This window comes from Protopterus annectens, chromosome 5.part0 (genome assembly GCF_019279795.1).
Source record: "Protopterus annectens isolate FY-2018-M chromosome 5.part0, PAN1.0, whole genome shotgun sequence".
Classification (NCBI taxonomy): domain Eukaryota; kingdom Metazoa; phylum Chordata; order Ceratodontiformes; family Protopteridae; genus Protopterus; species Protopterus annectens.
Genome location: NC_056735.1, coordinates 1,878,100,716 through 1,878,124,429, shown reverse-complemented (window position 1 = coordinate 1,878,124,429; position 23,714 = coordinate 1,878,100,716). Strand labels below are relative to the sequence as shown.

Below are 23,714 nucleotides of genomic sequence, written 5' to 3'. Positions count from 1 at the left end.
GAATCTGGGCATCTTGGGGCAATGCAGCAACTGCCTCATGTACACAGACAACCCTCTCCTCCTACCACCCAACCCTACAATCTGTGAGAGATGCACTTATCTAGCCAAATTGGAGTTAAAGCTCTCTCCAACCAAGACTGAACTTGACAGTCAAGAGGAGAAGGTAATCATTTGCACCAGACCACACACATCACATAGTCCCACTAAACCTACACCACCAAAATCCACACATAGAAACACAAAAACATTCGCGGAGGCTCTCAATAATAATCTGCTCAAGCAACAGAGACCTCCAAAGCAGAAACGCAAGCAACCTCCACCCCCCAACACAACCCAAATGACACATAGCCCACAGACTCAGTGTGCCACTCACCCACAGCCATAAGGCAAAACAACGTACCCAACACACTAGTCATAGGTGAGTCTATAGTCAGGCACACTGATCTCTCACTCACCAAGCTAAACAAGAAGAAGGTTACTGTCAGCTGCCTGTCGGGTGCCAGGATCCGCCACATAACCCACGCACTCAGGTCATTCCACAACAAGTACAAATATGACTCTGTCATTGTCCATGTTGCTGTGAAATGACCTGAGATGTACCTCCCTGGACTACATGAAGAGAGACGTGGAAGTGCTCTCCGATCTTGTAGCCCAGGCAGGTATGACCCTAGCCCTGAGTAGCATCCTGCCATCACCCAGAATGATACCGCAGTACAAGGACAAAATGATTGACTTCAACAATTGGCTAAGCTTCTGGTGTCATTCTAAGGGGATCCAGTATCTGTCTGCCTGTGACGACATGGTCGACAGACAGTGATGCTTTGCCAGAGATGGCCTGCACCTGTCACCCCTGGGATTCCGGATATTTGCTAAGGCTCTTGGCGCCCCTATAGTGCCTTTTTTAGGCAAGATTCAAATGACAAATTCACCATCGTCACAGGAACAGGTAAGCAAAGACTGAGGGTAATGCTACTCAGTGCTAGAAGTCTAAATCTCAAAATTCACTCCCTCGAGGCACTCATTAAAATGGAGAGCATCGATATCTGTGCAGTGACTGAGACCTGGTTCAAGGCTCCAGAGAGCACCCCTGCATTACCAGGCTATAACTCATACCACACCTTTCAGCCATCTAACCTGGACCAGAACACCAAAGGTGGAGGTGTGTCCATATTCATTAAGGATATCCAAACCTCCAGGCTAGTTGCTCGCATAATGCATCCGAGGTTATCCAAGTGCAACTAACTCTGGGCAAAACTGCAATCCAAATTGTAGCTTGCTACAGATCCCCCACCATGCCCCAGGATTCTCACTCCTCTTTTCTTGATATACTGGAAAATATTAGGGTTTAACCATACACCCTAATAATGGGCGATTTGAACTACCCCACCATTAACTGGGAATAGTACTCATGTACCAACTCCTTCTCTCAACGCTTTCTGGAATTCATAAATTCCAATGCCCTGGATCAACTTATCCACACCCCCACCAGGGGCAACAATATCCTAGACCTAGTCATTACCAACATAAGTGACCGGTGTTCCACACAAAGTCAACTCCTCGCTGGTCAGATCTGACAATAAGCTAATTACCCTAGATATCCACATCCCGTCCCCAACCCCCATTAAGGAAACCACAGTAAAAAAGTTCTCGAAAGCCAACTTCATGCTTAAGACAGAAGTGGCGAACTTCATGACACCCATATAGATGGACAATACAGTTACGACTGCTGAATCCTACACAAATGCATTCTATAATCACTTACATGATTTTGCATGGATTGTGCTATCCCAAACAGAAGCAAGACGCTATCCTCCCAAAAAAGGAAGCAAATCTGGTGGGTCTCCTGCCATAAACAAACTCTACAACAGAAGGAAGAAACTGTTGCAAAAGAGAGTAAAATCCCATGAGTGGAGGAGCTCCCTGGTCAGACTCAGTAAGAAGCTGAGATCCCTTATAAGATACCCCAAAGCTAGCTATAAAAACAAAAATCACCACTGATTCTAGGGACAACCACAAAGCATTCTACAGCTATGTCAAGAATCTCAGTGGCAACACCCATATCTGCTCTGAGTTCTAGCACAACAACATGAAAATTACAGAACCAACTGATATTGCCAACATCCTGGCAGATAGGTTCAGTGCTAACTTTACCCCCCTCTCACCCCCTAAAGGACCCATGTCTATAAAGGAAAAATGCAGAGTCCCTGCAATCACAACTACACAGGTAAAAGCTGCACTCTCTAAAGACAAAAACACAGTATCCATGGGATCAGACAACATCCCAGGCTGTGTTTTACACGAACTTCAGAACGAACTGGCTCCCCACCCAAGTATCATGTTCAACCATAGCCTCATGTAAGGCTTTGTGCCCACTGAATGGTGCACAGCAACAGTTATCCCACTCCACAAAAAGGGAGCCACCACTGATCCTGGGAACTATCGCCGTATTAACCTGACGAGCCTGGTCTGTAAGGCCATGGAATGCATCATCAAAAACAAAGACATTGGTTACCTCCAAACTCTGGACCCCACACAGTACGGGTTTGTGAAAGGCAGATCAGTACTCCTGAACCTGATTGACTTCTTTGAGGCAGTCACCAAAGACGCAGACGAGGGTAAGGTGGTTCACACAGCCTATCTTGACCTCGCCAAGGCTTTCAACACCATCCCCCATTCTGTAACTATAGCTGAACTCACTAAACTAGGTAGAAATCCCTACATCACAAGATGGGTTGCCAGCTGGCTCACTGACAGAACCCACACTGTAAAAGTTGCAGACTCCAAATCTGACTTCAAACCAGTAACAAGTGGAGTACCACAGGGTTCAGTCCTGGGACCTCTCCTGTTTGGTTATCTACTTCTCTGAAGTATAGGCTAACACAGAAGGCCTTTGGCTAATGAAGTTCACACATGACTGCAAACTAGGAGCCACAGTCGAGTCCCCAAATGATGTGGACATCCTACAGAAGGGCCTCACTGAGACAGATGCCTGGTGTCAGAGCCATGGACTCAAGCTCAATGCCAAAAAGTGCATTGTCATCCCATCTGGTAAAAACTCTGTACCCATGAACTACCACATAGGTGGCAGTCTACTTAACGTCGAATGTGTGATGAGACCTTGGTACCCAGATAGACAGTAGTCTCTCCTTTGACAACTACATCACCACAGTAGTCAGGAAATCCTTCTGTGTGGCACACCTCATCATAAAAGGGTTCTCATCCAGGAAAAAAAAAAGAGGTCATTGTTCCCCTCTACTCGACACACATTAGACCCATTATGGAGTACAATGCCCCTTTTGGAATGTACCTCACAAGACATCTGCAGCAGCAGAAGCTGGAAATGCCACAGAAGTACCTCACAAAGAGGATTACTGGCCTCAAACAGGTGCCCTACACTGACCATCTCAAAAAACTCCAGCTTTACTCCGTAGCATATCGCCTACTCCGAGGTGATCTCTGCCTAACATATAAAGCTATGTCAAACCCAGAGCTGCTGGACATGCCACACCTAAAGAAACCCCAATCCCTTTGAGCTACATGCTCTAGGGACCTAAACCTTGCCACCACAATAAACAGGACATGCAGGAGGGATAGATTCCTGTCCCAGAGACTTCCTATATTCTGGAACAAGCTACCCATCCATGTCAAGCAAAGTTCCTCATTAGCACTCTTCAAGAAAAATCTTGATAAGTGGATGGGAAATAGGAAATACACCCCAGGGATCACTTCTGTGGCTCTGCTCGACAGGGGCACGGGAAAATAACTTTCTTGGGTGGCGTAAGCCAGGGAACCTTGTTGGCTAGGCTTACTTAGGCCCTTGGGCCGATAGCCTAGTACCTACCTATGAACAAGGTGGAATTCACCATCTCAAGGCATCAGAACCTACACAAATACCAACAATTCAAAAAGATTCTTAAAAATGATCTTAATGACACCTGGCTTTGTTCTTGTACTACTCCAGGCTAATTAGTTTTAATAGCTTCTGGTCATACTTTTCTTCTTCCCTGACAACCTCATAATCTATGCTCTCTCTCATGTCTAGATAATCTCTAACCTCATCTTTTTCTATCCAATTTCCCCCTACACACCCTTCCTCAGCTTAATTTGAGAAACGACAATCTCTACACTACAATAAGGAATTATATCAGATGACTGTATAATACAAATGTCAGCTATAATAGCACAGAATGTCATTTCTGGTGTACTGTAAGTCTTCTATACGTTTTGTATAATCTCTGTATGTGGAGCTTTTCTCCTCAGGCCTCTGCTGAAAATGGGTCTTACCCCAGTTGGACTTTCCCGGTAAACAAATGTAAAATGAAATAAAATAAAATAAACAAAAAAATTAAATACCAAACAAAGTAGCAGAAAGCTCACTCCATACCGAGCAAATAAACAACTCAAAACATCTAGCAACAAGTCAGAGTACCAAAAAAACATCAGCCAGCAACAAAGCTAGGAAATGAAATATGAACAGCTGAATAGTTGTATTTAAGGAAAACACCGCAATCTCTAACAATAACATCAAAAGAAAAGGCAGACTTATGAAAAACAAGTAATACTTTCAGAGGAGCAAAGAAGCAACTAAAAATTCCAAAAAAATAAAACTGGAAGAAAACAGTGTTGTCTGAACTGTAATTAATGTCAGGCTATTAAATAAGCAGGATCAATGCATTGGCTCCCCTTCCTTTAACCAAACAACCCATTTGCTCCTCCAAAAGGGAAAGACCCCTCCAGCTCATTCATTCCATGGTGGAGGAAAGAGCTGGGTATTGGAGAGTGAGATAGTCTGCAGAACCTGAAGACTACCCTATCCCCACCCCCAAGCAGCCATGACAACTCTGAAATAGCTGCCTTGGGAGGTATTTGTACAACCTTCTGATCAACTGGTAAACAGCTTGCAGCATGGATTCGATAGGTCTTCATGTTGAGGCTATACACCTACATTCCTGTAGGTATTGCCAACGCAGAAAACCAGGTTAGTTTCAACATCTCACTTGAATCTTGAATTTTGGGATCACCAAAAATGTGTTTAGGATAGAGAGGTCCAGGATAGGATGCCAGGAGCTGTCTTTTCTGGGCACCAGGAAAAGTCTTGAGTAGAAACCGTGTCCCTTTTCCTCTTCTGGGACAGGTTGAATAGCCCTGATACTTGAGAGAACTTGCTTTTGAGCCTCTGCCCACTGATTTGGGGGTAGATCTGGCCAACCGTTTGGGGTTGGTAAAGAGTGGAAGTGCAATCTGTATCCTTGGGAAACTATATTTAAAACCCATTTGTCCTGGGTAATGAGTTCCCAATTTTTTGCCTGCATGGCAATCTTATCTTTCCCCCTAAAGGATCAGTCAGTTGTGCAGGGCTTGGAAGTTTGAAAGTTGTAATTGAGACAGTTTACCACAGGGGGGAGTCTTACTACTCCCTGCTTTGGAAGTGGAAGTCCCCCACTTCTCAGTCCTGTGAGTACCTTGGGACTGAATCCTGGGTGTTCTGCTGGTTCTGGGTTTGGACCGAGAAGGCCTGGAAGAGGCAGGAAAGGACCAATTCTTAGAGGGCCAATGCCTACTAAATCTGGGAGGCTGTACTTGCAGGAAATCTTTTAACAATTTGCATAGATTTAGCTTTTTCCTTCATCTTTTTAAGACCTTCTTCTGCTTTGTTGCCAAACAGGCGGTCTTGGTTTAATAGAGCATTCAGCAATTTAGCTTTAACATGATCTGGCAAAGATTGCTCCTTAAGCCAAGCATGCCTTCTAAGTACAGACCCAGTGACAACAGCCCTGCAAGATGCCTCTAATGAATCAAAACCACATTGCAAAGTATGTTTTCCAACTTGTTCAGCAGAATGCATTAAATCCTGTAAATCTTTATTTTCAGCACAATCAGGAATCAACATCATTTTCTGTTTAAGCAATCCAATAATGTGCTGCCAATACTTTAACATATGAAACTGGCAGTTTAAGGCCCTAATGGCCAAGGCTGCAGAAGTGTACACCTTCTTACCCCATCTATCCAGTGTCCTGGAATCTCTATCAGAGGGGGTAGGATTTTTGGCAGTAGTAGCCTTAATGCTCTTGGGTCCCTGTGGAATGGTCTCAGGATCAGCAGTAGGATTTTTAAAAAGGAATTTGTGAGAGTCAGGAACCCTGTAAAACCTATCAGGTTTTCTAGGAGCAGGAGGTAAAGAGTCAGGGGGCCAAGCTAGATTCCGAGAAGGTATCATCAACAATGTCCAGTACAGGGAGTATAGCTAAAGGTCTGTGTTGGGGCAGGAGTAAGAATTCCCTAAGCCTCTTTTTAGAGTCAGAGTAATCCTGGCTTTCCCAGTGAAAATGCTCCCTAATTGTATGCAAGGTTTCACCAAGAGAAAAATCCTCTGGAGGAGAAGTAGAGGGAATGGAGTCCCCTGCATCAGAATCCTCAGAGATACAGAAGGGTAAATCCTGGTCATCAGAGGAAACAGAATTTTCACAGTCCTGATCAGAAGAATCAGAAGAAAACTCAGTCCTAAGTCTCTTAGAGGGGAAAGAGTGGTTTCCCTTGATTAGAGTAATAAGGTCTTCAGCCATTCTTATCATTGGTTTTTTAGGCATAGAGGCCTGACCATGCGGTCTGGGCATCGGTTTTCTAGGCAAGGATAGAGTTTTAGGCCTTGAAGAAGAAGATGGCGTCGGTTTAATATGCAAGTCAGTAGGCCTGAATACACCCTCAGAAGCCAGTGCCTGCACAGCAGCTCTGGACCCATCCAAGGTAGAGACATCTGCAGGTTCCACAGTTGAAGAAGCATCTCGTGGCATACCGGATTCCGAATGGGCCTGCGAATCTGAAGTAGCGGGTATCAGGGGCTGCGAAAGCGCCTCACCGAGTACCGGTGAACTAGCGACTAGCTTAGGAGAAGTGTCATCGGCAGCTTTAAACCTATGCGGTCTGTCTCTGTCTTTATCTTTGCATTTTTTTGGAATGTTGGTAGTTGGGTGGCTTACCGAAGCCATTTCTGGATAATTGAACAGAGTACCAAAATATTTAGAAGCGTAAATAAACAGACGACGAATAGTTCGTTTTTTAAATAAAGCACAAAACCGACAGCGAGGTATGTCGTGGTCTGGGCCTAAGCAAGGAATGCAGTACGAATTAAAATTTTTATGAGGTATTTGCTTTCCATAAGAAATACAATTATTAACTTTTATTGACATCAGTTTAGAGTAAGAAAAGGTTTCCCCAACGGGGTACTTAGCTTAGTTGAAGACTTCGGTTCTGAAACTCGAAAACTTCAGGAGTCGGCCGACCAGCACTTGCGAACTGCTTCTGCTTCGGGCACCGCACGGCAAGAAAGACTGATGTAATGGCGTCGGCTGCATGCTTTATACCCCTGACTACCTGACGTCATGGAAGTTGAGACAGCAACCGACGCAGGACCCAAGACTTTGATAATCAGGCCGACTGAGGGCTACAGCAAGCAGATAACCCAAATGTGATGACTGCAACAGTGAAACACGAAGAACATCTGCTTTCCACTGTTGGAAATCACAGGCCTGCTGGTAGGGACACCCATCACATATCCGTATAGCATCACTATATGTTGCCTAGTACTATGTTACTGACACAGTTGCCTAACATACACAACTTAAACACATGCAGTAATTGGAGTGTAAAGGGTACTCTCACCTTGGCTCTGCTTCTACAACAAGGCTGACACAGCTGACACAGATACACCTACAGTTTGTTGTCCTCTAAAGTGTTCACACTCACTGTCTATGTCTGTTACCTGCAGCAGCAGCTGCAGCCTGTGGTACGCACAACTCTATGCTACAGACCTACCATCTGCGATGATGTAGTCTCCTCACCCCAGTAAGGTCCATCTCAACAGCTAAGAAAGGGGCCCTGTTCTACATGAAGGCATTATACATTGCACAGTGGTTTAATGTCACTGGCTAATGATAGTGCAACTCAGCTGTTTTGATTGCAATTAACATATCAGAGTTACAGAGTGGTTTAGAGGCAATTACCTGCTAATGAGCAGCATGTTAAAATGCAAGCAGCTGGATATGGGCAAACATTCTGTATGAGACGTTCCTCACACAGAGCACACCTTTGCAAAACAGTAATAGCAGCACATTTCAACATAGGAGTACTGCACTCCACCAGGTATGTAACTGTTTTTTGTGTATAACAGGATGCAAATGGGAGGACAGATGTATGGGGAATAGGGCGTACAGCAGCAAGCCTGTCTTAGACCTGTGGTAATGACATGTTATTGATACCCTGCTGCCTTACACATACAGGGGACAAAGAATATATCAGGGTTGCATTGTCTTTTATCATTGTGGCACACTGCTGTTGTTGGACTGTCCCAATACAGTGGCCGTAATAGCACACTGCTATTTGTCTGGCACTGTTCTTAGGGGACATACCACAGTGGACCGGACTGTTGGGTGCATGATCATACAGCAGAATCTCTCATGGCACACAAGGAACTACCTCAGTAATAACACTATCTCGGTTGCATCCACAAACGTATGTTGTCACACTATGGGGTATGACGTGTGAGCAATCAGTGGATAGTGTCGGCCATTTTGTTCTTGCTGTATCTGTACATAGTGGACATCCACGTATTTGATCCTGTAATGGATTTCCCTTTTGATGCATTTCAGAGCTAATGTAGCGCAGAATGCATGCCCCCCCCCTTCTCAGATGCAGAGAATGAAAATAATACTTCAAGGACTATGGTAGCAACATCACATCCTCCTATGCATGGGGAGGCCAGGGAACAGCGGGCTGCACTGTGGGCAGACCTTGTCTAGGAAGTGAATGAGACTGGCTACCAGGACAAGACATATGAGCAGGTTCAACACAGCACTATGCACATGGTGAATGCTGCACAACGAAGGGCAGCTGATGTAGCCAAGGATCACGCCATCACCAGTGGAGGGTCTGCAATGGAACAACCACTCACAACCACGGAGGAATTCCTGGCAAGCCTAGGGACACATGACAGCTCCCAGGCTTCCATCACACAGTACATCGTGGAGGTGAGTACCACAGTATCCACGGCAGCGGAGCATGCAGGTAAGTTTACTGTGATCCCCATTGTAGTACTGTGGCAGTCATTCTGTCAGGTTGTACATACCTTTATGTGGGTGCCAGAGCCATGTCCTGTGGGGGGTGGAGTTAGCTCAGTTGTACACATACACTTAGAATATCAGCAATATATCAAGTAACACAGTAGCTACTGTACATGTGAGATATATGCAGGTACTACCTTGTTGTCCTGCAACATGGGGTGGTACTGAAATTACCTCACCTTTTCATATGTCCGTCAGGAGTTGTCCAAGGCCATGATCTTGCGTCTGGTAAGTTTGATATTGTTTTGTTATGGAACATACATATGCTGTTAAGAGTAAGGGCCAGGATAATACCCTATGTACAGGTAATGTTGTGTTTCAAGTACAGTTGTATACACTTACCATAAATGTAGATGTTCAAAGTGTATTCACTGTTGCAGTCATTACATTTGGGTAATCTGCTGGCAGGTTGCCCTCAGTCAGCCTGAATAACAAAGTCTTGGATCCTGCATTGGTTGCTGTCTCCTCTTCCATGACGTCAGGTCGTTAGGGGTACAAAACATGCAGCAGACGCCATTTTAATCAGTTTTTCTTTCCCCAGATGTCAGGTGCCCCCCAAATGGGGAGTATATATATATATATATATATATATATATATATATATATATATATATATGTAAACAGTAAATATATAAATACACTTTTAGAAACATCAACTTCACCTTCAACTAAAAGCAAATACACCACAAAGGCTTCTGGGTATAGTGAAGGAGTGAAGGAAAGAAAAGGTATAGAAAGGGGGATGGCAGGTGGGTAACCCGGACTGCAACAGTGAATAAACTCGAACATCTACATTTATGGTAAGTGTACACAACTGTACTATGTTCTTCATGTTTCACTGTTGCAGTCATTACATTTGGGTAGAATCCCAAAGCTATGGATGGGAGGATGGAACTAAACAGCATTAGAAGCAGCTATAAGGCCCTGCACGAATGCAGTGGCAAAGCCTGCCCTGGATTTGAAGAAGAGAGGTAAATGATAATGCTTTGTGAAGGTATGAACAGAGCTCCAAGTAGCAGCTTCTAGAATGTCTTTGGTTGGAACCCTCTGAGAAAAGCTGCTGAAGTAGGGGCAGCCCTGGTTGAATGTGATCTGATCCCCTTGGGCACTGGTTTACCATGGTGCAAATAGCAGAGACGAATGCAGTGGCTTATCCAATTAGACATTCTCTACTTTGAAATAGCCTTCCCCTCTGATGCTGCAGCATATGCTACCAGTAGTTGTTCAGACTTTCTTAGAGAATTGGTCCTATTTAGGTAGAATCTTAGTTGTCTGTGTACATCCAATGAATGCAAAATCCGCTCCCCCTTGTTCTGCGGATTTGGGTAAAATGTTAGCAGGTGAATGGTTTGGTTAAGAGCCACACTGGATAAAAGGATTGGTCCTGAGAGACACCCTGTCCGGGTAAAATTAAATAAAAGGCTCCACTGCCATGAGAGCCTGTAGTTCTGAAACTCTTCTTGCTGAAGTGACTGCCAAAAGAAAATGTGTTTTCCAAGATAAAAATTTTATATCCGCAGTAGTTGCTGGTTCAAAAGGAGGCAGGGTGAGTTTTCCCAGCACAAAATTGAGGTCCCATGCAGGAGTTGGTGCTCTTCTGGGAGGCCTTAAATTTTTGGCCCCTCTAAAATACTGTTTAAGCAGAGGATGAGAAAAGAGAGGAGGCTCTGTGTTGTAATGAGCCAAGTTGGCAGATGCATGGATTTTTATTGAAGAAAAAGATAGGCCCTTGTCAAGCATCTCAGTCAAATATTGTAAAATCTGAGGAATATTGGGCTTTGCTGTGTCTATTCCTTGCGCTTGGTTCCAAGCACAGAATCTCTTCCATTTATCAGCATAAGATTTTCTAGTACTAGGCCTTCTGGCTTACAAAATGACATCCATCACAGATTTACTGAGAGGTGCTGTTTGAATAATTAGTTGATTAGCCATGCTGCAAGATTCATAGTTTGGAGCTGAGTGTTCAGAATTTGATAGTTCTGCTGAGACAGTAGATGAGGTATTTGTGATAAGTACCATGGAGGAAGGTGAGACATATTCCTTAGAAGTGGGCACCAGTGCTGGCGGGGCCAGTCCGGAGTAATTAGGATCATTTTTGTTTTTTCCTGTCTGACTTTCAGTAAGACCTTGGATAGTAGAGGCAGAGGGGGGAAGGCATAGACTGATAGGTTTTTCCAACTGAAGGATACAGCATCCACTTTTCATGCTTTTATGTGATGAGTTCTTGTGGAGAATTTGTCCAACTGATAATATTGGGGAGAGGCAAATAGATCTATGTCTGGGCTCCCCCATTTCTGAGTTAACATGCTGAAGATTTGCAGATCCAGTTTCCATTCGTGCTGGTCCATAAGATTTCTGCTTAGGTCGCCTGCCAGAGTATTTTGCTTTCCTAGCAGGAATTGAGCTTGAAGATGCATTTGGTAAGTCAAGGCTGTGTTCCACAAAGCCATGGCTAGTCTGCAAAGGGGGTAGGAATGTGTATCCCCTGCTTGTTTATGCACCACATAACTGTGGTGTTGCCCGTCTTTATCAATAGTTGTCCTGGATGAAGTAAGTCCTTGAAGGCTGTCAGAGCATTCTGAACAGCTAGCATCTCTTTCTGGTTGATATGCAGATGCATTTGGTTTGGGCTCCATTTGCCCTGAATGCATCTCCCTGCCAGGTGGGCCCCCCAAGCATAATCTGATGGGTCTGTAGTTAGGGTCTGGGTGGCAGAGGGTAGAGTGAATGACAGTCCTTTGTTTTGGTGACATGTCTCTGCCCACCAAAGGAACTCTTGTTGTAGGCAGGGAATGAGAGGAATCATGGTTTCCAAGCTGTGACAATGTTGACTCAATAAACTTTTTAGGTACCATTGAAGTTTCCTCATATGCAGTCTCGCATATGGAATTAGTAGAATGCAGGATGCCATGAACCCCAAAGCATGCAGAATTTGTCTTGCAGATAACTGGGTTTTTGTTGCCAGTTGTTTGAAGTTATGTTGTCAGTTGCCTTTGTTTGTCTGGCGTGAGATAAGCTGTCTGGACAGTTGTATTCAAGCTTGCACCCAGGAATGTCATTACTTGTGAGGGTACCAGCTAAGATTTCTTTTCGTTTATGGTGTACCCTAGGCATGCTAAAAGCCTTTTTACAAACGCCAGATGTTGAAGAGTGTCCTTGTCCTCTGCTTGAATGAGACAATCGTCCGGATAAGAATAAACTTGAATGCTTCTTTGTCTGCAGAAAGCAATTACTGGTGCCAGGCACTTTGTAAAGACCCTGGGCGCAGTAGGTAAGCCAAAGGGCAGTGCAGAGAATTGGTAATGCAAAAAAACTGCTTGGAAAAACTGCTTGGAAGTGGAGGTATCTTCTGCATGATTCCCCTATTGGGATATGCAGGTATGCCCCTTTTAAGTCTAGAATTACTAACCAAGCATTCCTGCCTAGCATAGGCAGTAGCTGCTGTAAAGTCAGCATTTTGAATTTTAGAATGTCCAGGAACGTGTTAAAAATCGATAAGTCCAGTACTGGATGCCATGAATTGTCTTTTCTGGGTACCAGGAAAAGTCTTGAATAAAAACCTTGTCCTTTTTCCTTTTCTGGTACCAGTTGAATAGCCCCCATATCCATGAGGGACATGACTTGTTTCTGGGCCTCAGCCTTCTGGTTTTGTGGCAGATCCGGCCATCCGTTTGGAACTGGCAAAGTATGGAAATGAAATCTGTACCCCTGGGATACTATGTTTAATACCCACTGTCCTGGGTAATTAACTGCCAATTTTGAGCATGAAGTGCTAGTTTTCCCCCCAAGGAGGCTGCCAAAAGATAAGTGCTTGGTGATGGTAGAGGAAAGTCATTGAGACTGCTTACTGTATGATTGTGCTTTTCCTCCAGATTTGGAGATGGAGGCACCCCATTGTTTTGACCTGTAAGAACCCTGTGATTGGTATCGGGAGCCTTTTGAGCACCTGGATTTGCCCTGAGTGGCTCTGTTGGACACAGGAAAGGACCAATTTTTAGTAGGCCAGTGCCTACTGAACCTGGGTGGCTGCACTTGCAAGAAATCTTTTACAGTCTGCATAGATTTAGCTTTGTATTCCATTTTCTTTAAAACCTCTTCTGCCTTACTGCCAGAGTACCATACTGCAAAGGGGCATCCAACAATTTAGCTTTAACATGATCAGGCAGATTTTGCTCCTTGAGCCAGGCATGCCTTCTAATCACAGATCCAGTAACGGCGGCCCTATCAAAACCACATTGCATAGTATGCTTTCCAACCTGTTCTGCTGAATGCAATAATTCCTGTAACTCTATTTTTCACACAATCAGAAATCAACATAATTTTCTGTTTCAGTAAGCCCATAATATGCTGTTGATGTTTAAGCATATAAAACTGGCAGTTTAAAGCCCTGAATGCCAAGGTTGCAGACGTATAAACCTTCTTACCCCATCTATCCCGCACCCTGGAATCTCTATCAGAAGGGGTAGGATTTTTGGCTGTAGAGGCCTTTACACCTTTGGGATCCTAAGAAATTGTTTCAGGGTCAGCAACAGGATTTTTGAAAAGAAATTTGTGGGAGTCAGGAACCCTGTAATATCTGTTTGGCTTACTAGGAGCCAGAGGCAAGGAATCAAGAGCCATGCTTGATTCCAAGTACACATCATCAACAATGTCTAATACAGGAGGTATTGCCAAAGGCCTATGCTGAGGAAGAAGGAAATCCCTAAGCCTCTTTTTTGATTCAGAGAAGTTCTGACTCTCCCAGTGAAAATGTTCCCTTAAAGTATGCAAGGTCTCCTCAAAAGAGTAATCCTCAGGAGGAAATGCAGAAGGGATGGATTCCTCTGCATCAGAATCCTCATAGGGTGGAATAGAAAATTCCTGATCAGAAGAGGAATCAGAAGAAATGGAAACCTGATCTGAAGATTCATAATCAGTGCCTTGTCTAGCCCTCTTAGCAGGGGGAGGTTGGGAACCCCTGATCAAGGTAATTAAATCCTCAGTCATTTTGATCATCTGTTTTTTAGGCATAGGGGCCTGAGCACGTGGCTCATGCATCGGTTTTTTAGACATAAAAGTTGTTTTTGTTGATGGCGTTGGTTTAATATAAAAATGTTGAGGCCTGAAAACACCCTAAGAAGCTTTTGCCTGCTCAGCAGCTCCGGACCCATCCAAGGGAGAGACATCCGCGGGTTCAATACTCTGAGAATCTCGCAGCATACCATACTCCGAATGGGTCTCGGTAGAGGCCTGCGACTCAAAAGTAGCGGGTATCAGGGGCTGTGAAGGACATCACTGAGTACCGGTGAACTGTCAACTGGTTTAGGAGAAGCTTCATCGGTTTTGGACCTTGAAGGTCTGTCTCTGTCTTTTTCTTTGCGTTGTTTATGAACTCCGGTAGTCGGATTGCTAACCGACGACATTCCTGGAAAATAAATCTTGCACCAAAATATTTTGAAGCAAAAATATACCGACGCTTAATAGTGCGTTGGTTAAATCTAGCACAAAACCGACAGCAAGACACGTTGTGATCTGGGCCTAGGCAAGGAATACAGTAGAGGTATTTGCTTCCCACAAGTAATGCAATTATTAACTTTTACTGACATCGGTAAGGAGCAAGAAAAAGTTTCCCCAACGGGGTACTTAGCTTTAGTTTGAAGACTTCGGTTCTGAAACTCAAATACGAAAATTTCAGGAGTTGGCCGACCGGCACTTGCGAACTGCTTCTGCTTCAGGCACAGCGTGGCAAGAAAGACTGAATAAAATGGCATCGGCTGCATGTTTTATACCCCTGACGACCTGACATCATGGAAGAGGAGACAGCAACTGACGCAGGACCCAAGACTTTGTTATTCAGGCCGACTGAGGGCAACCTGCCAGCAGACTACCCAAAAGTAATGACTGCAACAGTGAAACACGAAGAACATCCAGAGTAGAATGTTTGTATGTTCCAGTATGGAACAGTTACCCAAGTTTCTTAGAATGGGTAATCACAGGAGTGTAGTTGAAGGAGTAGAAACACTTTTACAGTTATAGTTCAGAACGAATAAGCCTCCTGGTGTACGTGAGGCAATTAATCCGACATGCCTTGTACATACTGAAAGGTCGATGGCACATACCTTAGGCAGTGAAACATGTATTTGTACATATTTGTTAAGACAGGTGTACTGGGTTTTATGTGCTGTGTTATCAGGTACAGTGTCACACTGCATACCTAAAAGGTACATTGTACTGGCCAAGTGTCATGTGATTTACCTGATGTGCTTGTTATAAAGGCCTTGAGTCAAATGTGTATGCTGTTTTGAGGAAGTCTGTTGTGCATGAAAGTGGAGATGAGAGGATGTGAGAGTGGTAATGCAGTTGTGGATCTTCATTATTATGACTCTTTGTGGATTTTCCATAGATAATAGTGCAGGTAGTAATGTACTGCTTTTGTCTTGGTTTCCACAGGTGACTGGGGGGGGTTGGGGTTTCTCCCCCACACTACCCGATATCAGTCTCTCTTCGGACTCTGATGATGATGGCGGCCACAGTGAGGCACAGGTGGGGTTGTCGGGGGCTGAAACTGTCCCAGAGGTTGACATCCCTCTTCTGCCCCCATTATTACTGCACAGAGTCAGTATGCCCACATATAACCAGTCCCCACAGGACTCCTATATGGGACAGTCACAGGGTAGAGACACTGAACAGGCCAGTTTGGCAACTATGGCTTCATTGAGTGTAGACAGTGGCCACAGCAAAACAGCTGGCGAGGTCCCACACAGGCGGATTGACAGGGGAGCTCACAGCAGGACTGCTGTCCATCCACCATCTGTTGCAGGTGTCACATCACGGGCCACTCACCATATGTTTCGGACTGTCATGGAAGTAACAGGCATGTTCTGAATGGAACGCAGACATATGCTTAGGGTTATGGATGCAGCACAGTCTGCCATCCGTGACTGCCTCCACCGCACTAGGGACAGCCTGGATTGGTTCACTGATGCAGTAGACAAACAGTGGACTGAGACAGTGTCTGTCCTGAAATGCACATCGTCTATGCTGGAATGTGTGGTTGGAGTTGGGCATCAGACCCGTGGACATAGTTCAGCAACACCATCTGCTGAGAGTCCACATGGCCATGCACAACTACGCTCCCATAGTGGCAGTACTTCCAGAGCTACAGAGGGGAGTGTGCTGTCCACACTACGACATGGCAAGCCATGGGCATGTGGTCCTGGGCAGTCCCATGGGGGACACAGTCCCAGCAGACAGCAGTCACCATCAGGTACTAGTACCATGTCTGACCTTGGGCATGGTAGTTCCAATGCAGCTCCTGGCACAGCCATTTCACATGTTCAGGGCCAGAAACAGTGAACTGTCAACTCTACCATGTACAGTCCACAGCTGTCCAACATACACGTGTAGGGCTAAGCACTTAGCGTGACTGTGTACATGAACACATACACCACTGTCAAATGCAGGTCACCTACCGACATACATGGCACCTCTCCAAGCCCCATCTAACCCGCTCCCCTTCCTGAGTCATACACATGCTGTCAACCGTTTGGCCCAGCCTAGGCCTCCAGCACCCCCACACATCATCCTGTACAAGTGATGCTGCCTGTGCCACATCCCTGTCATCCTTCCCATCGATGCAGAGAAATGAAGCTATGTGTCTGATGCACAGGGTGACTACATTACTTGACATGTACTTGTGTAATGCAGTACTGTTTTGCATGCCACTTGTAGTTGTCACCAACATATACTGTATGCTGGCATGTGTCATGAGTAAGCAACATGCTTTTGTGGACCTTATGTCGTATGATGTTGTACTGGTGGTAATGTACAATGACAAGTATGTCACATACCTGTGTATGTTTCTGATGCAGGAGTCTGAGGGGATAACCTAAGGACACACGTCGGCAGTGAAGTGGCACAGCATGGCATGGCAGCACAGTACACTTCCATAGGTTCACATCTGTATGACAGACTACAGGACAATGGTGGCGGTCCGCATACTCCTGCATTCATAATTTGTGATAAGGTCTGCTACAGGGCAAGGTGTGATCTTGCTGGAGTGCATATGTTGCCTATCTGTAGGGAGCATAGTAGATGGGATGACTCATGGTAAGGACATTAACCTACTATGTGACTTTAGTATTACCTACTTGTGGGAGACATCTGTCTGGCAGACAAACACACCCTTGAAACAGACCCTGCCTAATGGTACACAGAGCACTTCAGTGCACCTCAGCACATGCTGTTTGGCTGGCTGAGCAGCCATCATCTCAAGGCACGGCATCTGCCTGAGTCCCTGTTCAATTGGGGCGATATGTGCTGGTCCTGTACAAAGGGGTATACAGATGTCTCTGATTGTGACTGCTGTATGGCCGTTAAGTTCACGTGCTATGGCCCCATAACAAGATGTATACTGCTGTAACAGCCCCACACGCAAACATGGCCACATTCAGGCTAGCACCACTTCCACTCAGTGCATACAGGACATGCCAAGGCACACACATACTGCAAGTTGGCTGTATGTAGATTAGAACACTTACCTATGTACCGGTACACATTATAGATCACAGTACCCGATGCACACAGCACAACTCAAATCTGCTAGTACTAACAGGTTAGAACATACAATGCTTGTTGATATATAAGCAAGCTTTGCTGTGGTCAGTCATTTGGGGTGGGGTGGGGGCGCACATCACCTGATACAAATAAAATGATGCGAACTCTGCCTATATCTACTTCATATAGGTTATCATAAGTATGGCACATGGATATACACACACACACCATGTTGGGCAGAGTGGGATTAGAACCTCTACATATCTAGGCTTATACACTATAGATTACACTACTCATCACACGCGCCAAGGCTTAAGTCTTGTTACTACACTGTCAGCTGGTAGTCTTAAGGTGGCTGACATCATCAGGCCTTGTAGAATAGGGTAGTGTAGAAGCAATCATTAAGTTATGGGCCAAAAAGTGCATAACCACTGCAGATGGACAGCCCAAGAGAGCATGGCAGTTGTTTTGCAGGGGAATACATACACATACACCAAGTAGCTTGGAATGAGATTAGAACCCCTATATCTAGAATTACACACTACAGATCACAGTATTTATCACACATGCCATGGCTTAAGTCTTGCTACTACACTGTCAGCTGGTAGTCTTAAGGTGGCTGACATCAACAGGCCGTGTAGAATATGGCAGTTTAAAAGCCAGCAGCAAGTTATGGGCCCAAAAAGTGCATAACCATTACAGGTGGATAGCCCATGAGGGCATGTCCATTGTTTTGCGGAGGTGTACACACACACACACACACACACACACACACACACACACACACACACACACACACACACACACACACACCCAGTGGGCTGCCGTAAGATTAGAACTCCTACCTATCTAGGCATTTACACTATAGATCACAGTACATATCGCACACATAACAGGTTCAGTCTGTTGTACATGTGATTGCAGGCAGAGTCCTTCTGCATTACACAAACTAGGCTCGTGTTGAACAGCATCTGTAGCCTGCAGAGTGATATAGGTTCTTACTGTTATCTGTATCTAGTACCCTAGCAGTGAGATAACTGATATCATCATAGCTATCTGTGTACAGTTACCAGTATGGCCATTTGTGGCTGCTTGCAGTTAGGCAACACTGTGGGCATGGACAATGTGCCCTTGTCCATATGTGCATTGACACCATTATACATTACACCACCTGCTCACCTGTGTCCATCTCCATGGTGATATCCAGCAGACATAGGGGTCTGTAGGTACTGTTGAGCCCTTACTTTAGACCCTTTGAGCAACATTATGGCTTTGTGCATTTACTTACCATTATTAGGGTATGTTGGGCAATGCAGACATCCACACACATATCTCTGTATATAACTGGGATGTATATATAAATGTAGCTTTGTGTGTGTTTATGTGTATGTGTTTTGTAGATAAATGGGGGGAGTCTATTTATCATTTTGATATATATAGTTATATGTATCTATTTGACACTACATAGCAATAGATATACTATGGATGTGAGAGACAGATACTGACAGATGGAAATGTATACATTTACGTCTGCATGTAAAGACATTTATACATAAGAGGTCATTTCAATGAAGGGCCAAAAGAATTGAGCTCATTTTTACTAAGTGTACGGGCATACCCAGTGGGACTGTCAGTACTTGTAATGCGACACCAGGCCACACCTACCTGTATTCCAGTCCAGGATTTTGTATGTTACAGACATTAACATCCACCCCTGTTTCGGCAGTACTGCACTTCAATCTATATGTCCAGAGCATTCCCCAGCTGTCTGCTGTACTAAATATGCGACTGGGGTTGGTAATGTTACACCACCAACAGACTGACAAGTCTGCATACCTCTCAACCATCCTGATTTTCACAAAATGTCCAGAATTTTGCCTCATACGTCTAGTCTGTTCCTCACAAATTTGTGGATTTCTGGTGCTTTACTGTATGCTGACATCAATACAGTCCACTAACTACAGACAAGCAATTGCGTCAAACTTCATCATAATATATGTGCTACTGCAACACCTTTATGTCCAGCAAGGTTTATGTGACCAATATTTAAAGTCTGTCCCTATGTTTGGGCCTTTGTCCCTCAATCTGTCTGGCTTTGTCCAGATTTCTTGCATTCTGTGAAAAAAAAAAAACAGAAATACTACTACCTCACATGCAAAAGATGTGAGGAATTCCAGAGTAGAACAATCAATACTATTACCCATGCTAGCTTCCCAGTCCACTGAGCCACACAGGTCACTAGACAGAGGGGCCATCCATCACACATTCGACAGCATACATATGTACATTGTTCTCCTGCAAGAAGAGAGAGACACAATCTGTGAGCACTATGTTACAGCCATGAGATTGCCTGGTCCACTGCTATACCATAGCTGATATTCTGTTAAAGCAGTTATACGGGTACACCACTGTGTTGGGGGTGGGGGAACAGCAGCACATGATCTTCCTGGGTAGACAGTAGTCCAAATATGTGTGCCCACTGTTTAACAGCTCCCTTGCCTGATGTTGCAGTTGGTCCCATGTGGATGTTAACTCTGACCAAACAGCCCACTATATTTTCTCACATAACAGCAGCAGATCCATACATACAATACCTTATTATAGTAATCTTTACAATTAGTGTGTAGGTTAGAGACTTATCTTGGGAATGCAGCAGTTGACAGAACTGTAGTTCAGGGCTGATTCTGTGTGATGCAAGCGGTACACAGCCAATACATGGATAGGTACAAGTTGTGTGGGTTGCCTGGCAACAGCTACTTTATTATATGTACGCGAGTGGGAGCAAGGCGTCAGTCCTTGAGACCCTAGGTTGTCAGTGTATGTGCTACGCATCGTCTCTTAGCTAATGCCAGGGCATACTGGGCACTCCTACGTCTGCCTACAGGGACATCATCAGTGGGCTCCTCCTCCAAGTCCTCCTGTGAGTGTGGCTGTGATAACCTAGGCTGTGTATTCCATCCCTATGCTGATCCTGTTGCAGCTGCTTCTGCAGGATCATAATGTGTAGCATGGCACATACTGTGAATATATGTGCACATGTGGCTAGAGAGTATTGCAGGGCTCCACCAGCTATATTGAGGCAGCGGAACTGACACTTCAGCAACCCAAACACACACACTATGATGTTCCTAGTTTGTGCGTGTGCCTTATTATGGCATTCTTCCTTGGTTGTGTGTGCATTTCTGATGGGTGTCATCATTCACTGTTCCAGTGCATAGCCAGCATCCCCCCTAAATGGCCATACGGGATGTCCCCCCTAGCAAACATCTGGTACAGCTGTGATGCATGCCAGATATAGGAGTTGTGATAGCTGCCAAGGCTGCAGCACACACATTCATGATAATGCCTTGGGCACTGCACACAACCTGGCAGTTGATGGAGAGGTAACCCCTTGTGGCTGACACAGATTCTACCCACCTCACCGGGTGGTACCTCGATATGTACATGAGTGCAATCTATGGCACCCAGTAAGTCAGGGTAGTGTGCTACACATGGTAGAAGTGTTGCATATTGCTGGCCCTCACCTCAGGGGTGAGGGGAAAAGAAATGTGCTCACTGGCATGTGATAGCATGGCATACAGGAACTGGAGTACCCTGGATGCTAATGCCTGTGAGACACTCATCATGTCTCCAGTTGGTATTTGGAAGGTGCCAATGGCTATTATCTTAAGGGCTTCACATACCTTTGTTTCCACTGGGATGTTTTCCCCTCTGTTGGCTTTGGGCCTGAATTGAGGATGGCAGAGCTCAGTGAGTTCTTGTAGTATGTCACTGTCCACCCTGTAGTACTCTACAATCTCCGGCTCCTGGAAGGTTACCCTGAACTTACACTCTCCCACTTCTACACAGCACTGACTTCAGCATCTAACACATACAAATGTAGCAGACCTGAAGCAGCCCCTAGCATTCTGTCAGTTAATCCAAAGTATGTACTCCAGGGTGCAGAGTATTGGGGAAAAATCAGATTGTAGGATGTATGCATACTTTACAGTACTCTATGCATGACTGGCTACCTACAATGCAATGCACCTACCTAATATATCACTGATATCATTTAATGGCCCTAGTTTAAGTTAAGCAAGGATCAACACCAATTAATACATCATTGGCCTGTAGATATTCAGAGCACTGCGGCGCACCCCGCAAACATGCACTTCGTAGGTAAACACTGCTTAGCAGTCAATGCACACCCCCACCCAAACTTCCACGCTCAGCAGAGTGGCACACCGCGCAAACACTTGGAAACACGCGGTCCGTAGGTAAACAAAGCTTAGACGTCAGTGCACATCCCCCCCCCCTCAGACTTCCACATTCAGCATGGTGGCAAGCTGCACAAACAGACGCAGCTAAGCTCCAATCAGCTTACACCTTTGCTTGATGTCCGCCACCTCCTCTGTGGACAGCAACATGGTTCTCTGCCTACACGGAGGGGATATGCAGACATGGTCACTCCATTATGTTATTCAGATTTTTCCACCTCATTTACATAGGGATCCGTGCTCACAACCTGGATAATACACGCTTCCAAGCGCTTCCACGTTAGCAACAGCACCAGCACACCATTGTAGATACTGCATGCAGGGTCCTGCAATACCTTTCTGTCTCGTGATATTAACATTTGATTTTCCCAGTTTTTTTTTTTTTTATATACAAGGCATGTTCGCACACTGCAGCATGCCACACAAACATGTTAAGATTATTACGAAAAATAATTTATTTTAATATGTTTACTGAACTTTTGGGACACACAGTGGTTAGTTTTGTTTATATCTGTGTGTGCTATGCCATTTCTATCAACCTACATTTTTACAGTCCCTTTTGTCTGTCTGCAGTCCTATACAGTGATTTTTCTGTGTACACTACGGACACTGACACGGGGTCTGCCTATCTGCTTACCGGATCACTCTGTCTCATTCACGTGACATTCACCTGCTTATGAGGTCATTTATATGCTAAGGAAGTTTCCGTGTTGGTGCGCTTGTGCACACCGCTCAGCAGCACTTAATGAATATAAAAATTTTGCAGCCGTGTTAGCAGCATGGTGCGATGCCTACACAAAAAAAATTATGTAGGCTTTATTAAATTCCCTCCTTAGTCCTGTTTCATCAGTCAATCTGCACATGCCATCTTGACAAAGGCATTACAAGTCAAAGTCTTTTAAAAAATTTTTAAGACAAACATATTATTTCTTTATTGCATACATTCATCTGTTCAAAACAGAATGCTATATAAGCTCACCTCTTTATTTACAGACACTCTGTTACACCGCTGGCTTAGTCTTGTTCTTTTAGTAGTATCCATGACTTGACAATATTAGTGGTCTAAGTAGAACAGTAAACGTGTGATCTGTTAAAAGAAACAAAAGTATTTTAACACACAATGGGATGATACTTAAATATTAAACTCATTCTTTCATTCATTGAATTTGTTTACTGGGGTATGGTACTGATTCCAAATTACTCTTTTCAAACCCAGCCCAAGAGTGTAACACTCAAATTTAACAGTACATTCTACAGCAGTCAGTGACGTTACTAAATGTATTTACTTCTCTTCCACACTGGAGAACATGTCCGTATTGTTGCTCTTTCAAATTCATTCTGAATTAAGGATAAACTAAACATTCCAGCATCTTAAGGGAAATATGCTTATCCCACTACTAACATACCAGTAGAATCTAGACAGCAATAATGCTCATGCTCCTGTGGATGTAAACTCAAAGAAAGAAAGTGAAAGAAAGTAAGTAATGAAATATTCAGTTTCACCATTATTATAAGAATAAGAAGTCTGCCAAAAAATGACAGACTTCCTGGAAGAGACTTGTACTTCAAATCACCTTATTTTCAAAGATCTAATGGATCCTTCTTCGAGGATGCCTACATAATCATTTATAATACACATAAATGTGCTTCAAGTAGGTCAGATCCAGTTTAGCAATTGCAAAAAGTAGAGAGCTGAGTTCAGGATAAAAATGCGAACCACATGGAAATTACAAATACACATCTAATTTGTACAGTATATAGATCCTAAATAAGAGATGCAGCTTCTCTGACTACTTTGCTCTCC

At 44.4% G+C, this 23,714-nt stretch overlaps 1 protein-coding gene across 3 annotated transcripts in view; it reads right to left on the bottom strand.

The window, feature by feature from the left end:
- AKAP11 (A-kinase anchoring protein 11) overlaps positions 1-23,714 on the bottom strand; it is a 1,036,012-nt gene that overhangs the window by 841,346 nt on the left and 170,952 nt on the right. For all 3 annotated transcript variants that reach the window (XM_044071705.1, XM_044071703.1, XM_044071704.1), the window contains exon 2: positions 22,890-22,997. In XM_044071705.1, coding sequence (XP_043927640.1) covers positions 22,890-22,952 — 63 coding nt within the window. In that variant the 5' untranslated portion in view covers positions 22,953-22,997. The remainder of the gene's footprint in view (positions 1-22,889; positions 22,998-23,714) is intronic.